The following is a 23972-nucleotide window of genomic DNA, read 5'->3' as shown; positions in this document are numbered from 1 at the left end:
GACCCTAGCTGGACTCCCCAGGTTTCCAGGAAGGATGTATTTGAATCACTTGCTCCCCATTCCTCAATTTGGTTTGCAGTAGCTGCTCAGACTAGAGCAGGGCACCCCTCGGCCTGAGCAGAGAGGAAGCCCCCTATCCGCCGTTCCCTCCTTTGTGTCCTTCCATCCGGATGGAATTGTACGCCCTGCATCCGGGGAGGGGGCCGGGCTGGGCCGGGCGGCCAACAAGCCAGGTCCCTGCCGGCTGCGGGGCTGGACATGCCTGTCTGCACAATGGCATTTCTCCTCGGAGCAGCTCTTCCGCTATCCTAGCCCATCCTTCTTTCCTCCTCCCTTTTTCTTCTCAGGCTCCACTCTTTCCTATTTCTCTTCTTTTCTTTCTTATTCTCTCTCATTATCTTACCCTCCTTCCTCTTTTCCTTCTTCCTCATTCTTCTTCTCTTTCTTCTCCTCTCTCTTCCTTCCCTCTTTTCGTTTCCTCTCTTCTTATTCCCGCCTATGTCTCCGAGTCTGTCCCCAAGACGCCCCCCTCTCTGTGGCTGCTTCCTAGTTCTCTCATTGTAAAGGACATTTTCATATCCCATTGCTGTCACCACTTTCGGGACAGAGCAAGGGCTGTCGACCTGCTCCCCACCGAGGCTGAGGACAATCGCCAGGGCGAAGTTGTTGGATAGCATGGAATTTTGAGGAAGCCGCAGCCTAAGGGGCTAGGATCTGGTCTTTTCCTTGAACTAGCCGGTGGATATTTTTGATTGACAGCTAAACACCACACTCCATCAAGGCCAAAGAGATATTTATATTTCTTACTGAGGTTTTTCTGATTCTCCACTCCCCCCACCGTCACTCTCCTACCGAGTTTCATTTCTATTCACCCCACTAGAAGGGAAAGGGAAGGAGAGCCGAGAGATCGCGGCTCGGATTGAGGGACTCGGCTGCATAGCCAGTGTGAGAGCTCATTCTAACCCCCCATGCGTCGAAAATCAAGCCCCGTTCCACCGAAATTGAGAACTCCTTGGAACTGGGGGGAAGTTGTAGGAAAGGGGAAGAGTAGCAGAGAGTGGGCCTACAGACCTGGGGTTCCTTCTAAGGTCTTCTTTCTCCTTCTTTGTCCCCACTAACTTTCTTGTTCCTTCAACACTCTCTCTTCCCCCTTCTCACTCCTCTTTCCTTTCTTCCCCCCTCCTTTTCCTCCTCTCTCTCTGTCTCTCTATATGTCTCTGTCTCTGCCTCTCTGTCTCTCTCTCATCTTCTCCTCCCTTCCTTTTTCCCCTTCTCTTTTCCTCTCCAGGACACATTTCCCCCTTTCATTCCCAACACAGAAGGGTCATCAAAAAAAAAAAAAAAAAAGAAAAAAAAAAGAAAGAAAAAGAAAGAAAGAAAGAAAGAAAAAGAAAACCACCCCCCCTCCCCTGTTTGGTCCTATCCTGGGGGAGACAGAGGAGAGACAGGCTAAGATGTTACTCTTATTTGAGAATTTCACTTCCCCCATTTCTGTTCAAAGACTCATCAAACTCAATCTCTTTTGCTCCCCTCCCCTCCCCCCTCCAATAGATCCTGGGTCTCCTCCACCATGACCCTGAAATGTTACCCTCCTTTCTCTCCTAAGTCGTTCTATATAATTTTCTCTGTGCCAGACTCGATTTGCTCTTGAGGGTATTGCTCCAACCCTAGATTTTTCTCCCTTCCCCTTTCCTCCATCCCTGGTTCCCCACACATCGAATTTTCTATGCTTGTCTAGATGTTCCCTTACCTATTTTTCTCGACAGACAAGCTGACAGAAAGACAGACACACCAACAGACACACAGAAGTAGCATGCAGAAGGGTCATGAGGCAGTGGATATGAGCATCTAGTTCAAATCACAAAAGAAAGGGGATTGGGGAAAATCAACTTCTCCATTGGATGTAAATAAAGTTGCCTACCTTTCCCACGCAACCATATTACCCCCTCTCCTGGACTTCTGTTTATACCCCTTGAAGAAATTGCCTTCTCCCAACACAGCATTGCCTTTCTCTCGTTCCAAAAACAGCCTACACTTTTATTTAATGAAAGACACATTTATGAACAATCAAATGATCCTCATAAAAATTTTATTGACGGACGTAAAAACAAGCTACTTGCCGACGACCAAGGGCTCTCTCCGTGTATCTCTCTGTCTTCCTGTGTGCAGACAGACAGAGTGACTTTTCTTGGGGAGGGGGGGAAGAGGAAGATTGGGGAAAAAGAAAACAGAGCAGAAATGCTGGATTAGGCGAATGCACTCAAGTTATGTAGGCTTCTCCTCCACTTCTTGAAGCTGGGAAAGAAAGATAGATACAGACAATAAATTAAAAAATACTCCTATTTGTCTATGGCAGAGGCAAAGGATTTCCGAGGCTACACAATCAAGATTGATATAGCTGGATACATAGTTTCTATCTTCTTCCATTGCTGTACCCCCTTCTCTCTCCTTTCTGCCACAATTTTGGGGTGTGCAGCTCGGGCTAAGAAAAGACCCCCCCCCTACTTCTTGTCCCATCTCACTGGGTCTCCTCATTCCCCCTTAGAATGATGATAATATTGAAATAGACACAGATGTATATGCTATTAAAAAAAATAATAAAACATGTTTAAAACCCCACGTTAAGAACTGACAATCGCCTGATCTCTGCTCGCACTCAGACTGCGGGAGCATTGGAGCCGACAGAGATAGATTACGTCAAGAAATAGTTCCTCAGTCTTACCTCTCCCATCTCCTCCCCCTTCAGGGCACCCCTATTCCTGGCCTGAAGCGAGGAAGGGGCTGGGATGAACTGACTCGGGAGACGTCGTGAAATTTTTTCACCTGGTTAAAAATTATGGGGGGATAGGACGTCTTAGGGGGTAGCCTTGAAGAAGTGGTGGGGTATCTCTGACGAGATACGCTTTCCTGAAAAAGAGAATGGGGGGATCCCATTATTTACAGAGGTTCTCCCCCTCAGTAAAACGCAGGTCCGGGGGATCAGCTGAGGGCGGGGGGGAGGGTGGGTAGGAGAGGGGGGAAAAGCTGGGGAAAAAAGCCCCTGCGCATTGATCCGCGCCGTATTTTTGGGTAAATACGATCACGTGGGGCCCGAAGAGCCAATAGGATGCGGGGAAAAGGCTGGAAAAATAATTACCTGCCTTGATTGTTCTGTGAGCAGATAAAAAGTACATATACAGTTCATACAATAATCTTATGTATGTAAAACCCTCTAACGATGTCGGCGACGGGACCCATCAGTAACTATTACGTGGACTCCCTGATCAGCCATGAGAATGAAGATCTCCTAGCGTCCAGGTTCCCTGCCACTGGGGCTCACCCCGCAGCGGCCAGACCCACCGGCTTAGTCCCGGACTGTAGCGATTTTCCGTCCTGTAGCTTTGCCCCTAAGCCGGCAGTGTTCACCACGTCCTGGGCTCCGGTCCATTCCCAGTCTTCTGTCGTCTACCACCCCTACACCCACCAGCCCCACCTTGGAGCGGACACGCGGTATATGCGGACTTGGCTGGAGCCTCTGTCCGGGGCCGTCTCCTTCCCCAGTTTTCCAGCTGGGGGCCGCCACTACGCCCTCAAACCCGATGCCTATCCGGGCCGCCGGGCGGACTGTGGCCCGGGGGACGGGCGGAGTTACCCAGACTACATGTATGGCTCTCCCGGGGAGCTTCGGGACCGGACTCCGCAGGCTCTCCCCTCCCCGGAGTCGGACGCGCTGGCCAGCAGCAAGCACAAAGAGGAGAAGACAGAACTGGACCCGAGTAAGTTGGGAGGAATTTTCCTTTACAACCCGCACAGGAGGGGAGGGGGTGTGTAAAAGAGCCAGATTACAACCTCTGGGAGTGGGGAGGGGGGGGAAGAGAAGAAGACTCAATAAAAATGAATTACCTTGGGGGGCTTTCAAGAACCGGAATGTCTGGGGAAATGTGGGGAGACAGACCAGGGTGAGTGTAGGAGAGGGGAAAAGGGGCAACTCCTCACTTGCTTTGGCTTTCATGAAAGTCTTTTCCTGACCACCACTTCCTTCCCACCCTAAGCTTTTTGGCTCTATCTTCACTTTCTAAGAAACAGAGGCAGGGCCAAAGATTGGATCGAGGGCAAGGTTCATTTTTTAGTTTGAGGTAGGGAGGGGGAAGAGGTGAGGAAGATGGAGTGAGATGAGAGGAAAACCCACAAGGGAAAAAAAAAATTAAAGCCCCCTCCTATCCCAGTTACCCCTAGGCTCCCTTCTCCACATGAGGTTCATAAAACAGAAAATTTTATTCACTTCCTTACTATCACCATCACCATCAAGCGAAGCAGAGATAAGGGATCTGAAATGGGATGGGGGGTGGGGAAGAATAGGAAGTTGGAGGTGTCAGGGTAGCAAGAGTTGTGAAATAGGAGATAGATGGAGCAAGGATATATGCCACCTTAGCCTTGAAGAAGTGTGGGCTGAGGGAAAGCTGGATGGGACAGAAACTAGGGGGTGCGCTATGGAAAAGCATCTCCTTGTGTTATCAGTGGATTGACTACCCCTCCTCAGGGATAGTTGGGCTATTGAAAGTATAGAATGAGACAGAAGGAAGGACAAACTGGATTTGAGCTTGGAGAGAAGCATGCAGGACAAACAGGGCCAAAGTGGGAAGAATGAATGAGTTCAGTGCCTGAAGAAGCAGTAGTAAGGTTATCCAAATTGTCCCTGGGGTAGGAGCAGCATGTGGGGAGATATGGGAAGGAGGCAGCAAGACTCTCTTCCTACAGACTCACAGAGGTTTAGTGATGGCTCCAACCTAGGGCCTAATTATAGTTCTCTGAAACATTTCCCCTTGTACCTCCCCCAGCCATCTCAATAAACCTAAAACTGGAGGCAAGCCTTTCTGGGGTTGGAAAAGAGTAAGTGGGGAAGATGATAAAACCAAAATTGGGGAAGATAGTAAAATTGGGTTGCTTCTTTTCCCTTCTCAGTCAGGGTTGGGAAGGGCTATGGTACTCTCTAGGAATGTTCCTGAGTTCTGTCTCCCTAGCATCATCCTGAGAATTCGCCTCAGCAGGGTTCTAATCGGAGCCGGGCAGGGAATTAAAAGAGAGAAGAAAAGCTGGGAGTTGGCTAGGGTTGGGACTGAAATTGAGGCTGGGGCTGGTACTGGTAGCCCTACTAGGCTAAGGACTACTCAGGGTCAGGAAAACAGAGCTGCTGAAATTGTAGGACTTGGTGAAGGGCTGGGAGGATGGAAGGGGGAGGGGGGATATGGGGAGGAGAGAGACCTCGCTATAAAAATAAAAAACAAGAGAAAAGCGTTTATGGGCCTATGAAATGGTTGGGAATTTGGACTTTTTATGAGGATATTCTCGAATTACTCCTTCTAGAGCTGAGGGGGGGAGGACTATGGGCTTTGATAGCTTGGGATTTTCTATAGCTTTAGATGTCAGATCTTAGAAGGAAAAATATAACCAGAGCAGCCCCCCAATAGTAACAAAAACGTCTTTAAATTAGGTTCATATATATACACATATAATATTATATATAAATACAAAATATATTATTTATCATATATACAGATATGTGTTTGTGTATATGCATATGTACACACACAAATATATACATCCAGATACATATAGACGTATATGTATATGTATTATGTGTTAAAAGGCCTGCAGACCTTTGGTTTGGGACTAGGATTGGGGCTCAGGACATGGAGGTGGGGTGGGGGTGGAGGGAGGTGAGTTGGAAAAAGACCCTGACCCTGCTCTGTGCCTGGCTCCCCTAGGTAACCCAGTAGCAAATTGGATCCACGCTCGATCTACAAGGAAGAAGCGATGTCCCTACACCAAATACCAGACACTGGAACTGGAGAAGGAATTTCTGTTCAATATGTATTTAACCAGGGACCGTCGGTACGAGGTGGCCCGGGTCCTCAACCTCACCGAGCGCCAGGTCAAAATCTGGTTTCAAAACCGGAGGATGAAGATGAAAAAGATGAACAAGGAGAAAACCGACAAGGAGCAATCCTAAGAGCCAGCGAGTCAGCGGCAGCCGAAGACGGCGGCACCGCCACCAACAAAACAACAACAACAACAAAAACCACACACAAAAATACCCCAACCGGGGCGGGAATGAGATCGAGAGAGCAAGCAATCGAGGAAGGGAGAGAGCGAGCGAGAGAGCGAGCAAAAAAAAAAAAAAAAAAAAAAGAAAAAAAAAGAAAAAAAAAGAAAGAAAGAAAGAAAGAAAAGAAAAAAAAGAAAGAAAGAAAAAAGCGAATCATCTTTAAAAAACACACACATACACAAAACAAAACAAAAAAAAAACAGAAAGAAAGAAAAATGTTGTGATTTGGGGGAATTTCAGTGTTGAAAATTTGGTGTTTAGAGTTAGTTCGCCTCAGCGACGAGGTGGCGGGGAGGAGGGGAGCCGCGTTCTCTCCTCCAGCTCAACGGCATAGCTCACACACATAACACACATGCACACACACACACAAATACACACACACACAAAACATGTGATTTTCTTCCTCCTTTCTTCAGAGAAGCCAGTACTTGAATCTCTATATCTCTATTATTATTATTATTATTAATATTATTATTGTTATTATTATTTTAGTATCTTATTTGGTTCGTGTCTCTCCTCCCCGGGTCTGGGGCGCCCTGCGTGCAAATTTTGTACAACAACCAAAAAAAAAAAAAAAAAGGAAAGAAAAGAAAAGACACAAAAGAAAAAAAGAAAGAAAAAGAGAGGCCACAAAACCAGTGGCCCCGCAGCACCAGCGGCCTGGGCTCGAGCTGCAGCCGAAACTAAGCAGGGTTCCCTCCCTCTTTCCCTTTCTCCTTTCCTTCCTCCCTCTTTCCCTTCCTTCCCCCTTCCATAGAGCCAGGGCTAGAGCCCGAGCCCGTGCTGGAGCCGAAGTCAAGGCCCGGAGCTGGCTCGCTGGCCGCCTGGGCGGCTTTGGGGGGCTTGTACATATTCGTGGGTTCCCTTCTAGTCACACAAAAGTCCTGTATTGTCGTTCTGTTTGTTATGGTAGAACAGCTCTGTGTTAATATATCGAAGCCACTTAAAAAACAAGACATCCAAACGCATCCAGACCTCTTTATTTCTTTTTCCTCTGACCCTCGCTTTGGAATTCGAAGGCGAACCTTCTACAATTTTTTTTTGGCGGGGGAGGGGGCAGAGAGAAGGGATGATGAAAATAGAGAAGGGGGAGAGACAGTCTGACTGGGAAGAGCAAATGACTAGTTTTGCTGGAATGGGGGAAAGAGAGTGCAAGCAGGGAGACCAAGGAGGCCAGTCTCCTCTACTTCTAGCCCGATTTGGCTGGGGCACGGGGGTGGGCGGGGGGTGGGGGTGGGGAGACATGCCGTAGAATGTTTGCCCTTGGCGTAATGAATTGTAATAATTTATGACTACACGAGATCGGAGGGGGGTGATAGGTGAAGATGAAAGTTGGGTGCTGGGAGAAATCCCAACCTGGATGCTTGCCTAGGAGAGCGCCGGCGCTTCGAGGAATTGTTGAAGGAAAAACAGGAAAGGAGAAGGAAAAGAGAAGAGATGGGGGTAGTTTCAGGTTCAGTCTTTGGATATGGGGGTGGTAAGAAATGATTTGAGGGAAATGGGGGGGGTTGCAAGAAGAAAGGGAAACGCAGGTCGAAGTAGGGAAGGAGAGAAAGGACAGGATGAGGTGCAAGTAGAAGTGAGTTTTATTTTGATTTTCTTCCATATGTACCATTCTAACTTTATAATATCCTTTTTGTCTCTGTGAATTTCACTTTGCACTATTGTTCTTTGAAGGGGTCGGGCTTCGGAAGTGGTGGGAAGATGCTTAGTATGAATTCCTTTGGGATGGGTAATGGTGGGAGAGTGTTTCTGGAAATGTCCAGGGTCAACGAGGTCTTAGGAGTTTTAATTGGGTCAGGTGAACCCAGAACATCTGACTGCAGAGATCCCCCAAAATTGAATTTGTAACTTCCAGAGGACATGTTCTGGGGACACCTTACTGTTTGGGGCGCCTTTCCCTAAAGGAAAAGAATTTTCATCCAGCTAATAAGAAGCCGTTCTGAGCAGGCAGGGACAAGCCTTGGTCCCCAGATCAGCTCCCCTTTTCTTGGAAATCCCCTAATCTGGAAACTATTAAACTCAGCTTGCGTGAAATATGGCCCTTTAATATCTCAAGCTGTCCCATTCTGATGAGGGTGGTGGTAGTGGTGGAATTGTCTTGATGTGTCCCTAGGCCATAAAAATTAATATAATCTGGGGCCCGCTGTTCATTTCCCTCCTCCCCAAACTAATCACTTTAAAGAGAGATAGAGATGACTTTGGGCACCAGTAGCTTCTCCATATCCCACCCCACCTCCAATAAACACAGCTCTAGTCCAGGACAGATGAAGAATGTTAAAAGTCATAAAGGTTTTAATGCACAAAGTTTGTGGAGGAAAATCTGACCCCACACATTTATCCTTCAGGATGGAGTTTCTCCCCTCCACCCTCAAAACTTAGCTTCCCAAATTTCTGAAGCCTTTTTTTCTTGACCCCGTGAAGGGTGCTTTTCTTTCCTGTTCTCTCCCCTTTCTACACCCCAACTTCACCATCACCACCTTGTCCAAAAATCCCTGCTCTTGTTCCTCGTCTGGGTTTCAATTTCATCTTTTATCCCCACAAAACTTCTTTTGAAAAAAGACTAGTCCTTGATCTCCATCTTTTCTTTCTCTTTCCCCCACCCCACTCCCCTAGATCCTGAAGAAATGTAGGTTTCCTTACAATCCTTCCTACAAAGTAGCCACTAATCTTGTCGCATTTCCCTCACTCCCCAGGGCCCACCCCAACCCCTGAACTGCATTTCTGCACCCGCCTCTCTTTTTGCATCTTCCACCAGGTTCCAGCCTAGAGCGGGTTTCCCTGCTCCCTTGCGAGAGAGGAAGAAAGAGAGACAAGGGTAATAGGAGATAGTAAGTGAGTCCTGCAAGACCCGATTCGAACTCAGTTGTGCTGTGTTCTGTTATAACGCTTCCTCTAGTCCTTTCTGGGGTTTCTAAGCCCAATTCTGTGATTTGATTTACTGTAATTTATGGGTTTTTAAAATCATCTGTGGGAGGTGAAGGGAAGGAAGGGCGAGTGGGGGATAGCAAACTCCCTCCTTCTCTAACCTTCCCCCCCTCCCACATCTTCCCCTGTTCCTTTGTATGGCTAACAAAACCCTAAAGGTTGTTCGACTTCGGGAAGCGACTGATAGGTACATTTCCGCAGCTCCAAAATGCCACTTTTATGACGCTGTTTGTCTCCCTGAGCTGGGTCCTGAATAGGACTGAACAAAACAGCATCGCTGAGCTGGCTAGACGTCTGGGTTTAATTGTTTTATGGTTTAAATAAGGTGGACGTTCTTTCCTTTGAAATCGGATTATAGGAGTGTTTTGTCTACGGGCCACAGAGAACAGGACCTCACTGGCTGGAAGTAATAGGGGGAAGGGGTATATTAAAAACAAGGGGGGGGCACACACCACAGAGGATTAAATGTCCCACCTTAGAGTCAAGCCTTTGGAGGAGTGGGACATGAAAAGGGACAGAGAAGAGGGTAAGAAGCGGGACGTGGGGGAGGATGTCCGAGTGTGCATGTGATTGCCTGAAATGGGAAATGGCTTTTAAAAAAAAACCCCAAAACCTAGATTTATACTGCACTAAGCTCAGAGGGAGAGGTGTAGAAGGGAAGAAGTAACAAATAACAAATAATAGAATTTTATTGGAGATATTTCTTTTAAGTGCTAAGATATCGTATTTGAGACATCTGAGACCTCCACTTCCGCCTTAATTCCCCCAATTCTCTCGCACTATTATTGAGACTTCTTACCCCTAACCTTTCTTCGTTATTTCTAACCCGAACGTATTCCGAAGAGCCCGCAGTTTCTTTTTTCACACCCCCTCCCCACTACTGCGTGCATTCATGCAATCGAACGCTAGGTGGCGCTGTTGCTCAATGTTAGAATCCACTTCGCCGGGTTTGTCCGCTGCTACTCCAGCTACGCTTTAGGACTGTTGTGGGGGATTGGGGGGAAAAGGGGGGGGGGGCAGAATCAATCTTACCAGCACCACACAAATCTAAACAAATATGTATAAATTCTCTCACCTATGATTTGTAAATTAATATCTAATGCAAGCTGGAGAGCGAAGGCCCTCGCCCTGTCAGGGAGCCCTCGCAGTTCTTTTCTCAGAGGGAAAATAATCTGTTTCCACCAGGAGATAAGAAATAAAATAGACTGCATAATTAAAACACAAACCTAGGATGACCCGGACAAATAGACATAAATTCGTGGGACCAAAGGCGGGGGTGGGAGATTGAGGGGGATGGAGGACGGGAAAGAAACGCACGGAGGGCGGTGACGTCCAAACATTTCCTTTATTGCTAGCCTAGGATATCCATAGGATCAAACTAAACACTCTCTGCATTTTCCAGAAGAGAAATCACAAAGAACACAGTTCATTAGAATCTGGTACTGGCCCACAGTGCTCGACACCCCCCCCCACACAACTCCCCCCACATCACCACCACCTCCACCACCATCACCACTTTGGTAGCGGGAACCTTCTCGCTCACCACCCACCCTCGGGGGATCCAGTCGCATTCCAAGACACAAAGCCGGAGAAGAATGCGTTTATAGCGGTGATTTCTCTGGACCATAAAATGTCGACAGAGATATTCTCGACACCCCCCCCCCTTTTAAAAGATAAGGCAAAGAGTCTGAGAGCTGATTAGGTTGGCCGGGCCTCCTATGGGGCAGGAAGGTAAAGTATTTATGACATTTCCTTGGAATACTGTCGTCGACCCTCCCCACCCCCCTGAAAATCGTGGAATTCCAGAAATGTCTCATTTTTGGGAACCTGCTTTAAGAGATCTCTAGAGGGAGAGTACCCACCTTTCGGGGCCCCTCCCCATATGCATTAGCCTTTCCCCCTCACCCTAACAACTTCAATAATCACACCTTTTTGATCATTCCCTCTTTCTTCCACCACCCCAAGACTGGGGATGGTTGTGTATAACTGAAGAATCCTTCTTCAAAATAGGCATCTTCCAGAATATTTCCTCTCTGTTTTCTATCTCCTCAAATATGCTCTTTGGATTGCTGGGGTATGTGTGTTAGGTGGAAGGGAGAAATGTTAATGCTGATAGGGACTAAGCTTAATCAGTTTAGTTTTGAATATGGTGGGGAGGAGGTCCCAGAAAATACCTGGAGTGAGTTTCTGATGGAGATTTTCCTATAGAATGGTAGAGATTTTTTTTTTTTTTTTTCAGAGAAAAAAGAGAAAAGCTTTTCTAAATCCTTCCTTTCAAACTAATAGAATTTCACATTTTCGGGGATTTGCTGGCACCACATTTCCTGAAGAACATTGTGAAATTGGAAAGAATCTAGGAGCTCCGAGGTTATTTTTCCTATCAACTGGACACTTTGCATCCCTTGAGTCTCCATTCTGAGATCCTGCTATTGGGGAGTGGGCAAAAAAAAGATTAGATCTCCAATGTATCCCCTTAAAATCCTAAATCTAGGTAGGGTGGGGAAAACAATTTTTTTTTCGAATTGCAAAGGTTTAAAGGTATTGTAAGATGGGTGGGTATATTCATGTATATGTGTCATATATAACATGCACATATGTAAACAGCAAGAATGTGCATATGCAGTATGTATTGTGCATGCTTATTTAACGTTCATATACAGAACTGTATAATGTACGCATATACTATGAACATACGTATAGAAAACGAGTATGGTATATTGTGTGAATTTGTACAAATAGAGATACCTATCTTGGGTAATTCATATAGGCTGTACAATGTGTATTTATACATATGTAAAGAGCATTGTGTATCTGTATAGTAGTTTTATAATAACTTCACATGCAAAGGTGCAAAATAGAAGAAAGCCCATTCCTGTTCTGTGCCTAGTTTTGTATACACAAAACCCATAAGTCTGTTTCTTTCTGGTTCTCTGGGTATAGCTATCGCTTCATAGAGATGTCTCTCTAGCCAGATGCTAAGTGCATTGCAATTCTTTTTTCAAAGGAATTAACTTGAATTTGTTTTGGGCCATGGGGGAAATAGAAAGAATCCCCTAGAGAAAATGTTGATAAATATATACAGAGGTTCTATTAGCAGTACTCCATTCCACATCCATGGTTGTGTGGACAGGCCTGGAATGGGAAAGGGCTGAAGAAGAAGAAAGGAATGAGTCTCCTTTCCAAAATCAGATAGTTCCTGTTGTATTGAGAAAAGATGTTATTACAGAATGGATGTATTCCTATTCTGGAGTCCCTTTTACCTCCCCAAAAGAAAGGTCTCCAAAGAACAGACTTTTGGGGATTAGCTTTAAGGATGAGGTTTTAAAGTTGAGAAAACGGCCAAGAGATGAGAGATAAGAAAGGAGAGGGAGGGACAGAGGATAGGCCCCTTGCCCCCTTATAGAAGAACAGAAAGGACAAACCACCTGCAAAAAGGCATTAAAGTACAGTCCAGTAGACTAGCTTATTCTCAGCCAATTCTTTTCAGTGTTGTTCATACATTTGTATATGTGATGTGGGGGGGGGGGGAGCAGCAGCTATAATAAACAAGCTATCTATCTACCTACTTTCTCCACTTCCTCTGGCTTTTCCCTGGACACCATGTCCTTTGGGTGAGGAGAGTTCAGAATAAGTTTTTTTTTTTTTTTTAACATAAAAACAAAAAACAAAAAGAACACCCAGCACTCCTTGTGACCTAGCAAAGGGACCTCCATGTTTCACCCTTGAAAATAGTCTCACTGATCTTCTTTATACAAAGGGTCCCAGCCCTTTGGGAGAGAAGGAAAGAACTCAACATTGCACATGACCAGGGAATGCAGGGATAGGGAGAATTGAATGTTGTAGTCACTGCTTTCTCCCTATAGTTACTCTGTTTAGGTGATCACCTCTTTAGGACTGGGGGGAGTTGGCCTCCATCTCCTGGTGACCTGTTTATTCCCTCCCAAAGCTTCAGTACCTGTTGAGGTTGCCTAAACTGACCTGGTGACATACATTTATTTCTCTGTCCCCGGGAAGAAGCTGAAGGGAAAGGAGAAAAGGGGTGGAGGGAAAGGCACCTTCAAATAGGAAATCGCACCTTGAAGCATCAGCCCCTTGCTGCTAGCTCTGGTTTGCTCCCCCCCAACACACACACACACACACACACACACACACACACACACACATCTCCCCATCCGTCCTCCACCCCTCCCTTCCTCCCTCCCCTTCCTCCTTCTAGGTCCCCCCAACCACGAACCCCCAACTCTCTCTCTCTCTCTCTCGCTCTCTCGCTCTCTCTCTTTCTCTCTCGCTCTCTCTTGCTCTCTCTCTCTCCCTCGCTCTCGCCTGTCTTCATGTCGTGGATTGATGAACGCGAATCGCGTGTAAGCGCCGCCACCGCCGGGAGTCTGAGGAATTCGCCTGGGCTGTTAAAGGAAAGAGCGAAGTGAGAGAGAGCGAGAGCTCTACCTACCGACAGTAAGGAGAGACGCCGGCAGCAGCCAGCCAGCTTAGCTCCTCGTCTTGCTCTCCCCTTTAGCCTATGGAGCTGCCCTGAACGAGGGCAGAGGCAGACAGAGACAGGCACCCAGGAGCGTCCCCAATCCTCCCCTAACCCCCAGCTCAGCCTAGCCCAACTTAGGGGAGCCAGTCAGCCTGGGGTTTGCATCTGCGGGGGCGGTGATTCGGGGTATCTGGCAGGGGGTGTCAGGAGCCATAGGAGAGGGGGCCGTGGGGTTTTCATGCTCCCAGCATGAGCTCCTACTTTGTCAACCCCCTGTTCTCCAAATACAAAGGCGGTGAGTCCTTGGAGCCGGCGTATTACGACTGCCGGTTCCCTCAAAGTGTGGGTAGGAGCCATGCCTTAGTATACGGCCCGGGCAGCACGGCGCCCAGCTTTCAGCACGCCTCGCACCACGTCCAAGACTTCTTCCACCACGGGACTTCGAGCATCTCCAACTCCGGCTACCAGCAGAACCCGTGTTCCCTCAGCTGCCACGGAGACGCCTCCAAATTCTATGGCTACGAGGCGCTCCCCAGACAGCCTCTTTATGGGGCTCAGCAAGAGGCGAGCGTCGTGCAATATCCCGACTGTAAATCCTCCGCCAACAGTAACAGTAACGAAGGACAAGGGCACCTAAATCAAAACTCGTCTCCCAGTCTCATGTTTCCATGGATGAGACCCCACGGTGAGAAGTCTTTTCTCTTCCCCTCTCTGTCCCTTTCTCCGTCTATCTCTGTCTCTTCCTGGGTCTCTCCCCCCCCCCACTTTCTTTTTGTTTGCACTCCTTTTTTTTCTCCTGGTTTTGGGTCTTCCCCCAAACCCCTTTCGCTTTCCCCACCCCGCCCCATTTGTTTGGGTGGGTGTTCGTTCTTTTTCTCTGGGCCTGGGAGTAGAGGGGATTTGCTGGGAGGGTTTGGAGACGATGGAAGGGGGAGGAGTGGGGGAAGTGGTGTCTGGGTGAAAAGGGTTAAAAATCTCCCCCATATACACACACATATACCAATCTATAAAATAAAAGTTGGTTTTAGGGCAGAATATAAAGAGAATAAACTCCTCGGAGATTATTAGCATTCAGAAAAGCCCTAGCTCTCTATACCGCTTAGGGCCCAACTCAGGACCGGAGAGACACAGGGAGACCAACAATGTTGTCTGAGGAAGGAGGTAAAGGGAAGTATCCTTCCAATACCGCCCCCCGCCCCCAGCTCAGAAGAGCAAGGGAGATCCCAATGGTCAGGATTTAGACTTACAGAGTCCCCTTTCTCCCCCTTTCAAAAGGGTCTACAAAACGACTTCTCTCAAGTTTGTTCAACTTAATACAATTGACAGAAGAAGAAGAAAGGAGAAAGGGGTGCCCAAATAAAAATTTCATTTTACAGGGATGTCTCCATCTCATCAAACACACAAGCAAAGAATCTGTCTAGCTCCTCTTTCACTGTATTTGTCCCGTACTACCACCCCCATTGGTGAGAAGCACTGTACTCTCCCTCCGACAAGAAATAGTTGAAGAATGAACCATAAGTTATCTCAAGATTTTAGTTCTAAGCTTTAGTATCTAAGCAGGAATAATGAGTCTCATTATCCCATTTCGAAGCAAAAGGGAAAAAGAGATAGAAAAGTTATTGACAGGGAGAAGCTGTGACTGATCTGCTGGTCTCCACTTAGCAGTAATTTCGAGCCATAATACATTTTAGTAGATCAATTATTTTTCTTATTGGAAAAGCATTAGGTAAAAAGAGAAAGGATGTAGGGTGATACACAAATCTTACCACCCCCCAATTTCCCTTTACTCCTCTGGTTTCCTTTCTTTTGGGGATGGTTATCTCCCCAGTCCTCCTCTTCAAAAGCTAATATACAACAACAAAGCTTCTGAGGTCACAGAGAGAAAAAGCTTGGAGGTAGTAGTGGTGGAGAGAAACTTGCCCGGTCCCCCTTTCTCTTAAAAGCCCCAGTTATCAAATACTCGGTGCCTCCTGGCCCTGCTTCCCACCTCCCTCTCCGCCTTCCACGTAAAAACAAACGAGATCAAAACAAAACAAAACAAAACCCCAAACTTTCCTTCTTCCTAGTTGCTTTTTCCCATTTCCTTTTCAAGTAGAGGGAGAGCAGCTGGGAGGATAAGAGGGGGAACCTTTTGAGAGCAATAGGAAAGAGACACCCATCCCCCTCCCTCCCGACTCCTAGAATAACAGGTTTGGGGTTTTGTTCTGTTCAGCTCCTGGGCGGCGCAGCGGACGACAAACTTACAGCCGGTATCAGACCTTGGAACTAGAAAAGGAGTTTCTCTTTAATCCATATTTGACACGAAAGCGACGGATTGAGGTCTCACACGCCCTGGGACTGACTGAAAGACAAGTGAAGATTTGGTTCCAGAACCGGAGGATGAAGTGGAAAAAGGAGAACAACAAGGATAAACTTCCTGGAGCCCGAGATGAGGAGAAAACAGAAGAAGAAGGGAACGAGGAAGAGGAGAAAGAAGAGGAAGAAAAAGAAGAGAACAAGGACTAAAAGGGGGAAAGATTTTTTTTTTTTCTTTTAGCAACTCCCTTGAAGTTTCGTTTTATGGTAGAGGATAAATTGAGAAGTTTACGACTGTCATTCGCTTTTATAGAGAATAGAATGAGACTCACAACTGTAACTACCTGTCAAATACTTGTAACTCTGGTTTTACGATCATTGGACTTCCCCTTAGCTTTATTTTTTTGGGGGCTGGGGAGGGGAGATGAGGGTGCTGGGATGATTCTGGGTGGAGGCGGGAGGAGGAATCTCGACACAGAAAAGTTTTGGCTCCTGTCTCAACAAGCTCCCCACCACCCTACACACACACACACACACACACACACACACACACACACACACACACAAACAAACAAGCTCCTCCAGCCTCTCTCCTCTCCTAGTATCTCAGATTTGCCCTTCTCCCTCTTTTCTCTCCCTTTGGATATAAACTACAGTCCCACCTCACTGATTCTTTGGTATTTATTTTTATAGGGGAGTCCTTCCTTCCAGGCTCTGAAAGAGTTGAGGGGAAGGAGAGAAAAGGAATTCCTTACTTTTTCTTCTGTGCTATGATTATATTATTGAATTTTCCCCTCGAATTTATTGTTCCTTTTGGGGGAGAAGGAAGATCCCTATTTAGAGTGACTCTCTTGGCTTTTTCTTGGAACCTTAGGGAGACCTGACTTTTTGCTGCCCCGAACCCCTAAGAAGCAGAGATCAGTATGTAGCCTCTCTCTATAGAGTTCCTTCTAGCCAGGCCACGGTCAGTCCCCCCGCCAGTGATCTGTGGTTTCTGTTGTCCAAAAAGACAACAGCTCTGTGTCCAGTTTCCCCAGTCCCTATATGTGTTAGCTCTCTGAAATAATAATAATAATAATGATAATAATAAATCTTTAATGTACTACCTAAAGGGAACCTGCAATAATCTTGAAGAAGAAGAAAAAAAAAAAAAAAAAAAAAAGAAAAAATCCCCATCCCAGAAGGGAGGGGGAAAAAAAGGGGAAAAAGAAAAAAAGAAAAAAAAACCGTTATAAGCCTCCAGCGTATTGTATCACTACCTATAGAAGGAAGCCCTGCTTTGAGAGTATTCGTATTGCGGTTTTGTTGTCGTTTGTCGCTGCTTATTTCATGAAGAAGGTGCCCAACAACTAAAACTGCCTAGCTCACCAGTACTGTGTGTTCCTTTATTGTGCTTTGATACCCAGTAGAGTAGGAACTAAATTGCACTGAATGTATAGTTAACTGTCTTGAACTATCTGTTTATGCAACGTGCTCGAAAGAAAAGGAAAAAAAAGATAAAAAAATATATCTATAATAATAATTTCTGGTCATTCGTCTTTATGTCGAGCTATGAATGTAGATTTTGTGTGGCCACAGCCCTGTTTCTGGTCCAAGTACTTTGTATTGTATACGTGAATCATAATAAAAACAAAAAACAAACAAAGAAGAAAATCAAAGATTTGGAGCCCCAAATGAGTCTTCTTCACTTCTCTCATGTGTTCTGTTCTCTCTTCTCTCCATCCTCTACAATTTCTCTTCTCTCTCTCTAGTCAGCTTGGGGCGAGGGTGGAGGGAGGTATTTCTGTAAGTTCTTCATGGGTCTAGCTTATGGTGGGAATAAGGATGTCAGAACATCAAGCAGGTCTTCAGAACTGGGAGACAGGATTCTCAGGTAAATCTGAAGAGGGCAGGTAAAAAGAGGAACAGTGTGGGATAAGGGGACCTTACACCTGGGGGTATATGGATAAGTCAACCTAATATATATTCCTTGGACATAGGTAATGATTCATTACTCCAGTTAGAAGTTCTTTCCTCAGGCCTTGTCTCAGAATCCATGTCCCCTCCAGCCTCTAGCTCATTTCTCCTATCTCTTCCCAAGCCAGTCAAAAAAAAAGTCTCTGGTTTTTCTTCACTTTTCTAAGGGAATTGGAGGTAAATTATCAAAGGGAAGAGAGACAGAAGGAGAGAAATGAAGTGTTTTTTGAGAACACTCCTAGAGCATCTTTTCTCATAACCTCCCTCCCCAGAATCTCTTTAATATAACTCTCTGGCATCTGTGAGGATAAAGGATAGTTTTTCTGTAGTTTGATTTTTTAGAAAGAGTTCTGGGGTTGAAGCAATCCCGATTTTATAAAAGGGGTATAAGATTCCTGGGTAGTGTCAGAATGGGATGAGAGGGGTTAGAAAGGGATGGGGTGGGGGGAGAATTGTCTAAATCGAAGGTTGATGAAAGTCATAGGCAAGATGGGATAAAGCTTCCTTTCTATCATTCGATGGTGAGCAGGATAAGTCACATCATTTGTGGGGTTGTGTGATCACAACCCCATTTACGGCTTCACTTTGGCAATTGGGCAGCCAAGCCTTGATCCCACTTTAAAGTGGGATCTAAACCTTGATGAGGAAGCCTAACTCTTTACCCAACTGTCTGTCATGAACTTTCAGTTCTAGTCCTGAACTGACTCCATAGAATTTGGGGAAATCTCCTGTCCCCTCTTTAATTTCCTGAAGATAAAGGGGAGAGAGAAGCAAGCCAAAAAAAAAAAAAAAAAAAAAGGAAAGGGAGGGGGTAACTTAAAGACTCTCGGATCGAGATTTCTGTTTATAACTATAGACTTCTGGTCAAACAATCCCAAATTCCAGAGATACAGCTAGTCTGACTCAGCTGGTACTCAGGGACAGGGGAGACTAGACCCTCCTGGATTTAGAGACCAGATCCCAAACACTGAAATATTTCTAAGTCTTGGAATGGTTTTCTCTTTGTTTTTCCTACTTTCCTTTCTTCCTTCCCTCCCTTCCTCCCTTCTCCTCCTTCTCCTCCTTTTCCTCTTCCTCCTTCTTCTAACTACTTCTTCTTCTTCTTCTTCTTCTTCTTCTTCTTCTTCTTCTTCTTCTTCTTCTTCTTCTTCTTCTTCTTCTTCTTCTTCTTCTTCTTCTTCTTCTTCTTTCTTCTTCTTCTCTCTCTCATTGGTCGATCATTTTCCTCAGGACAAATTTCTCAGCACAATTTCTGTCAAGGATCTTTTCTAGTCTCTGATTTGGTGCGTAAAGCGCTTTGATCGGTTGAGGGTTTTTGGATTCATATTCAAAGGGTTTTGCTACTGTTGTTATTGTTATTGTCCCCCACCCTCCCTTTTTTGGTAGCACTAAGATCTGGGCTGTTGGAAATGAGATGGTATTTTTGGTTATGGAGAGTGGGAATGAGTAGAGAGTTATTATCCCAAATCGCACATGTCTTGAAAATCCCATCCATGCCCTCTTTCCTCCGTCGGAGCCCATTCCCGCACGAAGTCAGGTAATCAGCTCCTTGTGCTTTCGAGTGCATCTTCCCTTAGGAAAGGATCCTTTTCTCCAACCTGGAAGCCTTCCCCCAAAGCGGGTGCTATTTCCAGAAGGCTAGGCGGGAGGCATAGTATTTGGGTAAATTTTATTTATTTTTAATGGCAAGGATAATTTAAAATGTTAAGCACCCACAACGAAATCAAGGGAAAAACCAAAAACCCGCATTAAATAGGCTCGGCCCTCACTCACATGGCCTTTAGGAACGACTTTTTCTTTTACAACCCACTCTCCGGTTACCGCCTCGGCCCAAGCACAGCCAGGGTCCTAGAGAGTGCCTTGGGCAGGCAAAGTACCCCTAGGGTGCTCTGGTCCACGGCATCTTGTCTAGGGGGCCCGTGGGAACGAAACACCAGTTCTCAGGCTACAACCGGGAGGAATACCTCTCTTCAGTCCCCCTCCCGTCTACCTCCCCCCACTTTCTTGTAGGGAGCTAAAAGGAATCGGATCCAGTTTTATGGGGGAAAAGTAATTGGGAGCGCAGTGCGCTCGCTGTCTTTAGAGCGCCGTCTCGCAAACACTCATTGCCGCTGTATTACCGGAATGGGGACCATTCCGCCGCCTGGAGAAAGGACTCTCCCTCATCCTTTACTTTTTTATTAGCCAATCAAATTTGCTTCGGAGTGCTATTTGTGATTTGTGAAAAATAGTATCTTTCAAAATGCTGAGTTGTAGCATCTTGTTCATTTCGCCCTGAATTTATTATTCTAATCTCCGCTGCCGAGACAGGATAATGCAGCTATTAAGTTGGGGGAAAATTCGTTTTTTCTTTATTATTATTATTATATATTCTTTTAGAAAACTCTCCCCTGATTTCTCTGTCTTTCTCGCCCCACTCAGGGAGGAAATTGAGTGGCAAGTGAATAGGCGTGTGTATTTGGTGGGGTGGGAAAGAAGGGGTGAAGATGAAGGTGGGGGTGGGGGAGGGGAGAATGTTGAGGATGGAGAGTTATAGAATTTCGATATCTGGGGTCCGTCTTCACATTTGACCCAGCGCGACTAGGATTCCGCTGGAATGTGTCTGTCCCTCAGAAAACCATCCTGGAAGTTTTAAAGCTCCAAGTCTTTGCCCGTCTTGGATAGATTCTCCTCTACCCCCCATCCCCCAAAAGAGAGGCAAAGGGACAGGTTGTGCCCTGGACGGAGGAGCGAAATTTCCGGTGAGCTCCAGGCATTGCTCCCCCATTCTTCGCTCTGTCTATTGTGAGAAGCTGGGCTGGCCGCTTCCTCCTCGTAACTTTTAACTACCTGTTATAAAATTTATGGGTGGGTTTGTAAAGCGAACAAGGTACCGCATCCGGCTGAAAGGGTTGGTCGCCTAGTAGGAAAAGAGTTTGGGGAGGCAGCCAACTCCCCTGTTGCTTGGGGAGCAACAGGAACCCTCTGTCTTCTGCAGAGACAAGAGGAAACCAGAATGAATCCTAAAGGGAAGATCTCCCAAAGTACCCCAAACCAGGCAAAATAGGGAAGAAAAAAATCTCCCCTTTCTTCAAGAGGGGAAGATGCGGTTTAGGTAGGGTAATGAGAGATTAAAGAGCACTTTCTCCTCTTTTCTTTAAATGGGGATCAAATAGCGTTGTGAATTCGCTTTGCAATAAATGACGGGAATCAGGGAGAGAAAGAAGATAACATTTTCCCCCCCCAGAGCTGAGCTAAGCCTTACTAATCTTAAACTTTCTCTTAAATAACGAAAGGCAGAAAAATTTTAGTGATAGAGGCAAGAAATGGGTGAGTGAGCGAGACTGAGACACGGTACCAGGTTCTTCGAATCTTAAGGCCTGGGGTGGAGAGGAAATGGAAATTTAGGCTTTATTGGTGATTGGAGGAGGGGGGCTTAAAAAAAAGAATCAGAAAGATAAAAATGAGTTTTGGGGAAGAGAAAGATCCGCTGTTTCGGGATGAGAAACGCTTTTCATCAAAGGGTGATGTGGAAGAATTTAGCGAGGGGTTGGGAGTTAAAGAAAAAAATAGAGTGATCGGAGGCCTCTTTGAGGCGCTCGAATTTTGGGGGGTGCTCTTCTAGCTTCTTCACCATTCCTCCCTTCTAATTATTTGATCCTAAGGCAGAGCGGGTACCTTTAGGAGTCTTCTTCGAGGGTCGTAACTGGGATGAAGAGATCTAGATGAAGGAGTCGGAAGGGATAGATTGGGCAGTAGTGGGGTGGAGGAGGACCAAACCATTGACCTCTAATTTCTGGACTTTGAATAAAGAGCGAACTTTTTGGGGATAATTGCGTGGGGGGCGGGAGAAGACGTTTCCCTTGAATCCCGCCAATGAATACCGTGAAGGAACTGGACCCTCAGTGGTTGTCTCTCAAGCTTTCTCTGGGAAGAAATGAGGGGAATAGGAAGGAAGGTTTCCATCCCATTTTTGTCTTGTACGTGTTTGTTAATTGACGATCTTTCGAGTCAGATTATTCTGCTCATCTTTTTAAATTAAGCAACTGCCCTCATTTGTTTTAAACCTCTTCCCTTTAAAAAAAAAAAAAAAATCACATAAAGAAGAATATGACCCTTAGAGCTCCCCGCGTCCTCCTTCTCTCCTCTCCCCAGTTTCTCCCTCTTGTTCATCCAGCTCTGTCGCCTCTGGGGAGTGGGAGGTGGGTGAGGGTTGGGTGGGGGGCTGGGGGATGCTCCCTCTTAGAGAGAACTGGGTAAACATGGCGACAGCGGCTCCCATTTGCACACGCTACACAAATGCATCGCATTCCCGGTTGTTTGCAGAAAATTTACAGCTGAGTAATAAAAGTTTACGATCGACTCACAAGTTGGATTGGCCACAAGAAGTCATGTGGATTCCATCCATGAACGTGAACTTTTTATTGTGGTTTGTCCGTACGGAGAGCTCCGCAGAAGAGTCCTCCCTTTAAGAGCCTAACCATTGCCAGTGAAACCAGAACTGGGCGCTCCCCCTTATTAATAGTATTTCTTTTATTAGCCTGATTATTCCTTATTTTCTCCCCTCCCCCTTTTTTTCTTCCCAGGTGGAGTTGCCAGAAACTGGGGGCATCTGGGGAGGGGGTAGGGTAGGGTGGTGTGTGTGGGGGCGAGGCAAGAGCGGCCGGTACCTCTCTGCCCCCTCCCTGCACCCCCTTCCCCCCAGGGGCATGGAGAAGCCAGGGAAAGAAGGAGTTGTAAACTGAAAAATACCAATGCCTCTGCCCCTCCCCTCCCTTCCTGGCAACCCTCTGATTTTATTCGGCTCCTTTTTTATTATTATTATTATTAGAATAATTTTTTTTAATATTCTCGGGAGCTGAGACAGACTCTCAGCAGCGGCACAGAATGAGAGGGAAGACGAGAAAGAGAGAGAGGGAGAGAGAGAGGCAGAGAGAGAGGGAGAGAGAGAAAGGGAGAGTGGCAGCAACGCTGGGTAAGTGTTTCCTTATTGGTTCAAATGTGTAACTAATGATCCGTAGCTGGGTGACTGTTTAAGGATTAGGATATCACTAGATTCTCTTGACTAAAGAACAGGGGGCTGGGTGGTTTGGTGGTAGCAGTGGGGAGGGAAAATGTGTGGGAGAGAGGAGAGAGAGGGAAAGGTGGGGAGGAGGGAGGGAGAGAGGAAGAAGGGAGGGAGAAGAGAGAGAGAGAGGAAGGAAGAGGGGGAAATAAAAAGGGGGAGGGGAAGGAAGGAGGGAGGAAGAGAGAGAGTGGGGGGGGATGGGGTTAAATTAGGGTTATGAGTAAAGAGGGGAAAGTATGCGTTGTGATGTCACCATCTCTGCCGAGATCTGATGTGTTGGAGAGATAAGGAGACGGAGGTCTTACAATTCACTGGGCAGGCCCGCGTTATAATGAGGTGGGATCTGACGCGGCCTACCGCCCTGCTTTTGAATAGTCTGCTCATATACTTGCGCTTCATGGATAAATGGAACTAGAAAGGAAAGGGTAATAGAAACTCAAACTCCAGAGGAGGGGGAGGGGGAGGGAAATATTCCTTTATTAAGAAATAAACAAGCCAGCAAGCTAGTTAACCCCTCCTCCCCAAACCCCCAAACAAACTTTTCAGCGCCCCCCTCAGTTAAGTGAGCAGCCTGGAGAGGATGCACATGCGCAGTGCGGGTGTTCGGCTCTCCTCCCAAGCAGGAAGCGAAAGGCATAGAGCCTCCTGGTCCAAGTTAATTGGCAATTAGGGGGGAGGCTGGTGGCTGGGTGCAAGTCAGCTGATGGGGGGACTTCTTTCCACCTCTTCTCCCCTACGAACAGAGAATCAAGGGAAGGAGAAGAGAAGGTGGGGAGAAAAAAGGAGATGGAGTTAATAGAGGGTGGGGTCTCTCCGAGTCAGACGGGGGGTAGCCTTGGGCACCGAAACAAAAATCATGAAATTAAATGAAAAGCCATTTTCCTCTTGGAAAACATAAGTAATCGTCATCCTTCCTCTCCCCCCCCCCCCCCCTTTTCCCCGCCTTCCCTCCTTCCCCAATAATCAAATGATCTCTCCTGTTCCTCCGGGCGAAAACTGATCGTTTTATGGATTCACAGGAGAAAATCCTGCTGTGTTGGCTCCCAGCGAGGGCAGGAGGGCTAGCGTTAAAGAAACCTTCCCAGCGCCTCGGGGAGACTCTGTTAGAACACGTTTCTCTGCTCTGGGCTGGCCTGGGCCGGCCCGAGTGAGGGTGAGAGGCCTGGCCCTGGCGGGCTCCA

At 46.5% G+C, this 23972-nt stretch overlaps 2 protein-coding genes across 2 annotated transcripts; both read left to right on the top strand.

Annotated features, from left to right (window-relative positions):
- Positions 1 to 2191: 2191 nt before the first annotated feature.
- Positions 2192 to 6172, top strand: HOXC9 (homeobox C9). The gene is made up of 2 exons (XM_003772315.2): positions 2192 to 3755; positions 5745 to 6172. The coding sequence occupies exons 1-2, from the start codon at positions 3218 to 3220 to the stop codon at positions 5987 to 5989; spliced, it is 783 nt and encodes a 260-aa protein (XP_003772363.2). The 5' UTR covers positions 2192 to 3217; the 3' UTR covers positions 5990 to 6172.
- A 7094-nt stretch (positions 6173 to 13266) lies between these two features.
- HOXC8 (homeobox C8) lies at positions 13267 to 16950 on the top strand. The gene is made up of 2 exons (XM_003772316.2): positions 13267 to 14178; positions 15706 to 16950. Exons 1-2 carry the CDS (start codon positions 13743 to 13745, stop codon positions 15996 to 15998), a joined length of 729 nt encoding a protein of 242 aa, XP_003772364.2. The 5' UTR covers positions 13267 to 13742; the 3' UTR covers positions 15999 to 16950.
- The last annotated feature ends 7022 nt before the right edge of the window (positions 16951 to 23972 follow it).

This window comes from Sarcophilus harrisii, chromosome 5, assembly GCF_902635505.1.
Source record: "Sarcophilus harrisii chromosome 5, mSarHar1.11, whole genome shotgun sequence".
NCBI lineage: Eukaryota > Metazoa > Chordata > Mammalia > Dasyuromorphia > Dasyuridae > Sarcophilus > Sarcophilus harrisii.
This window is presented reverse-complemented; position numbering and strand designations above follow the sequence as displayed.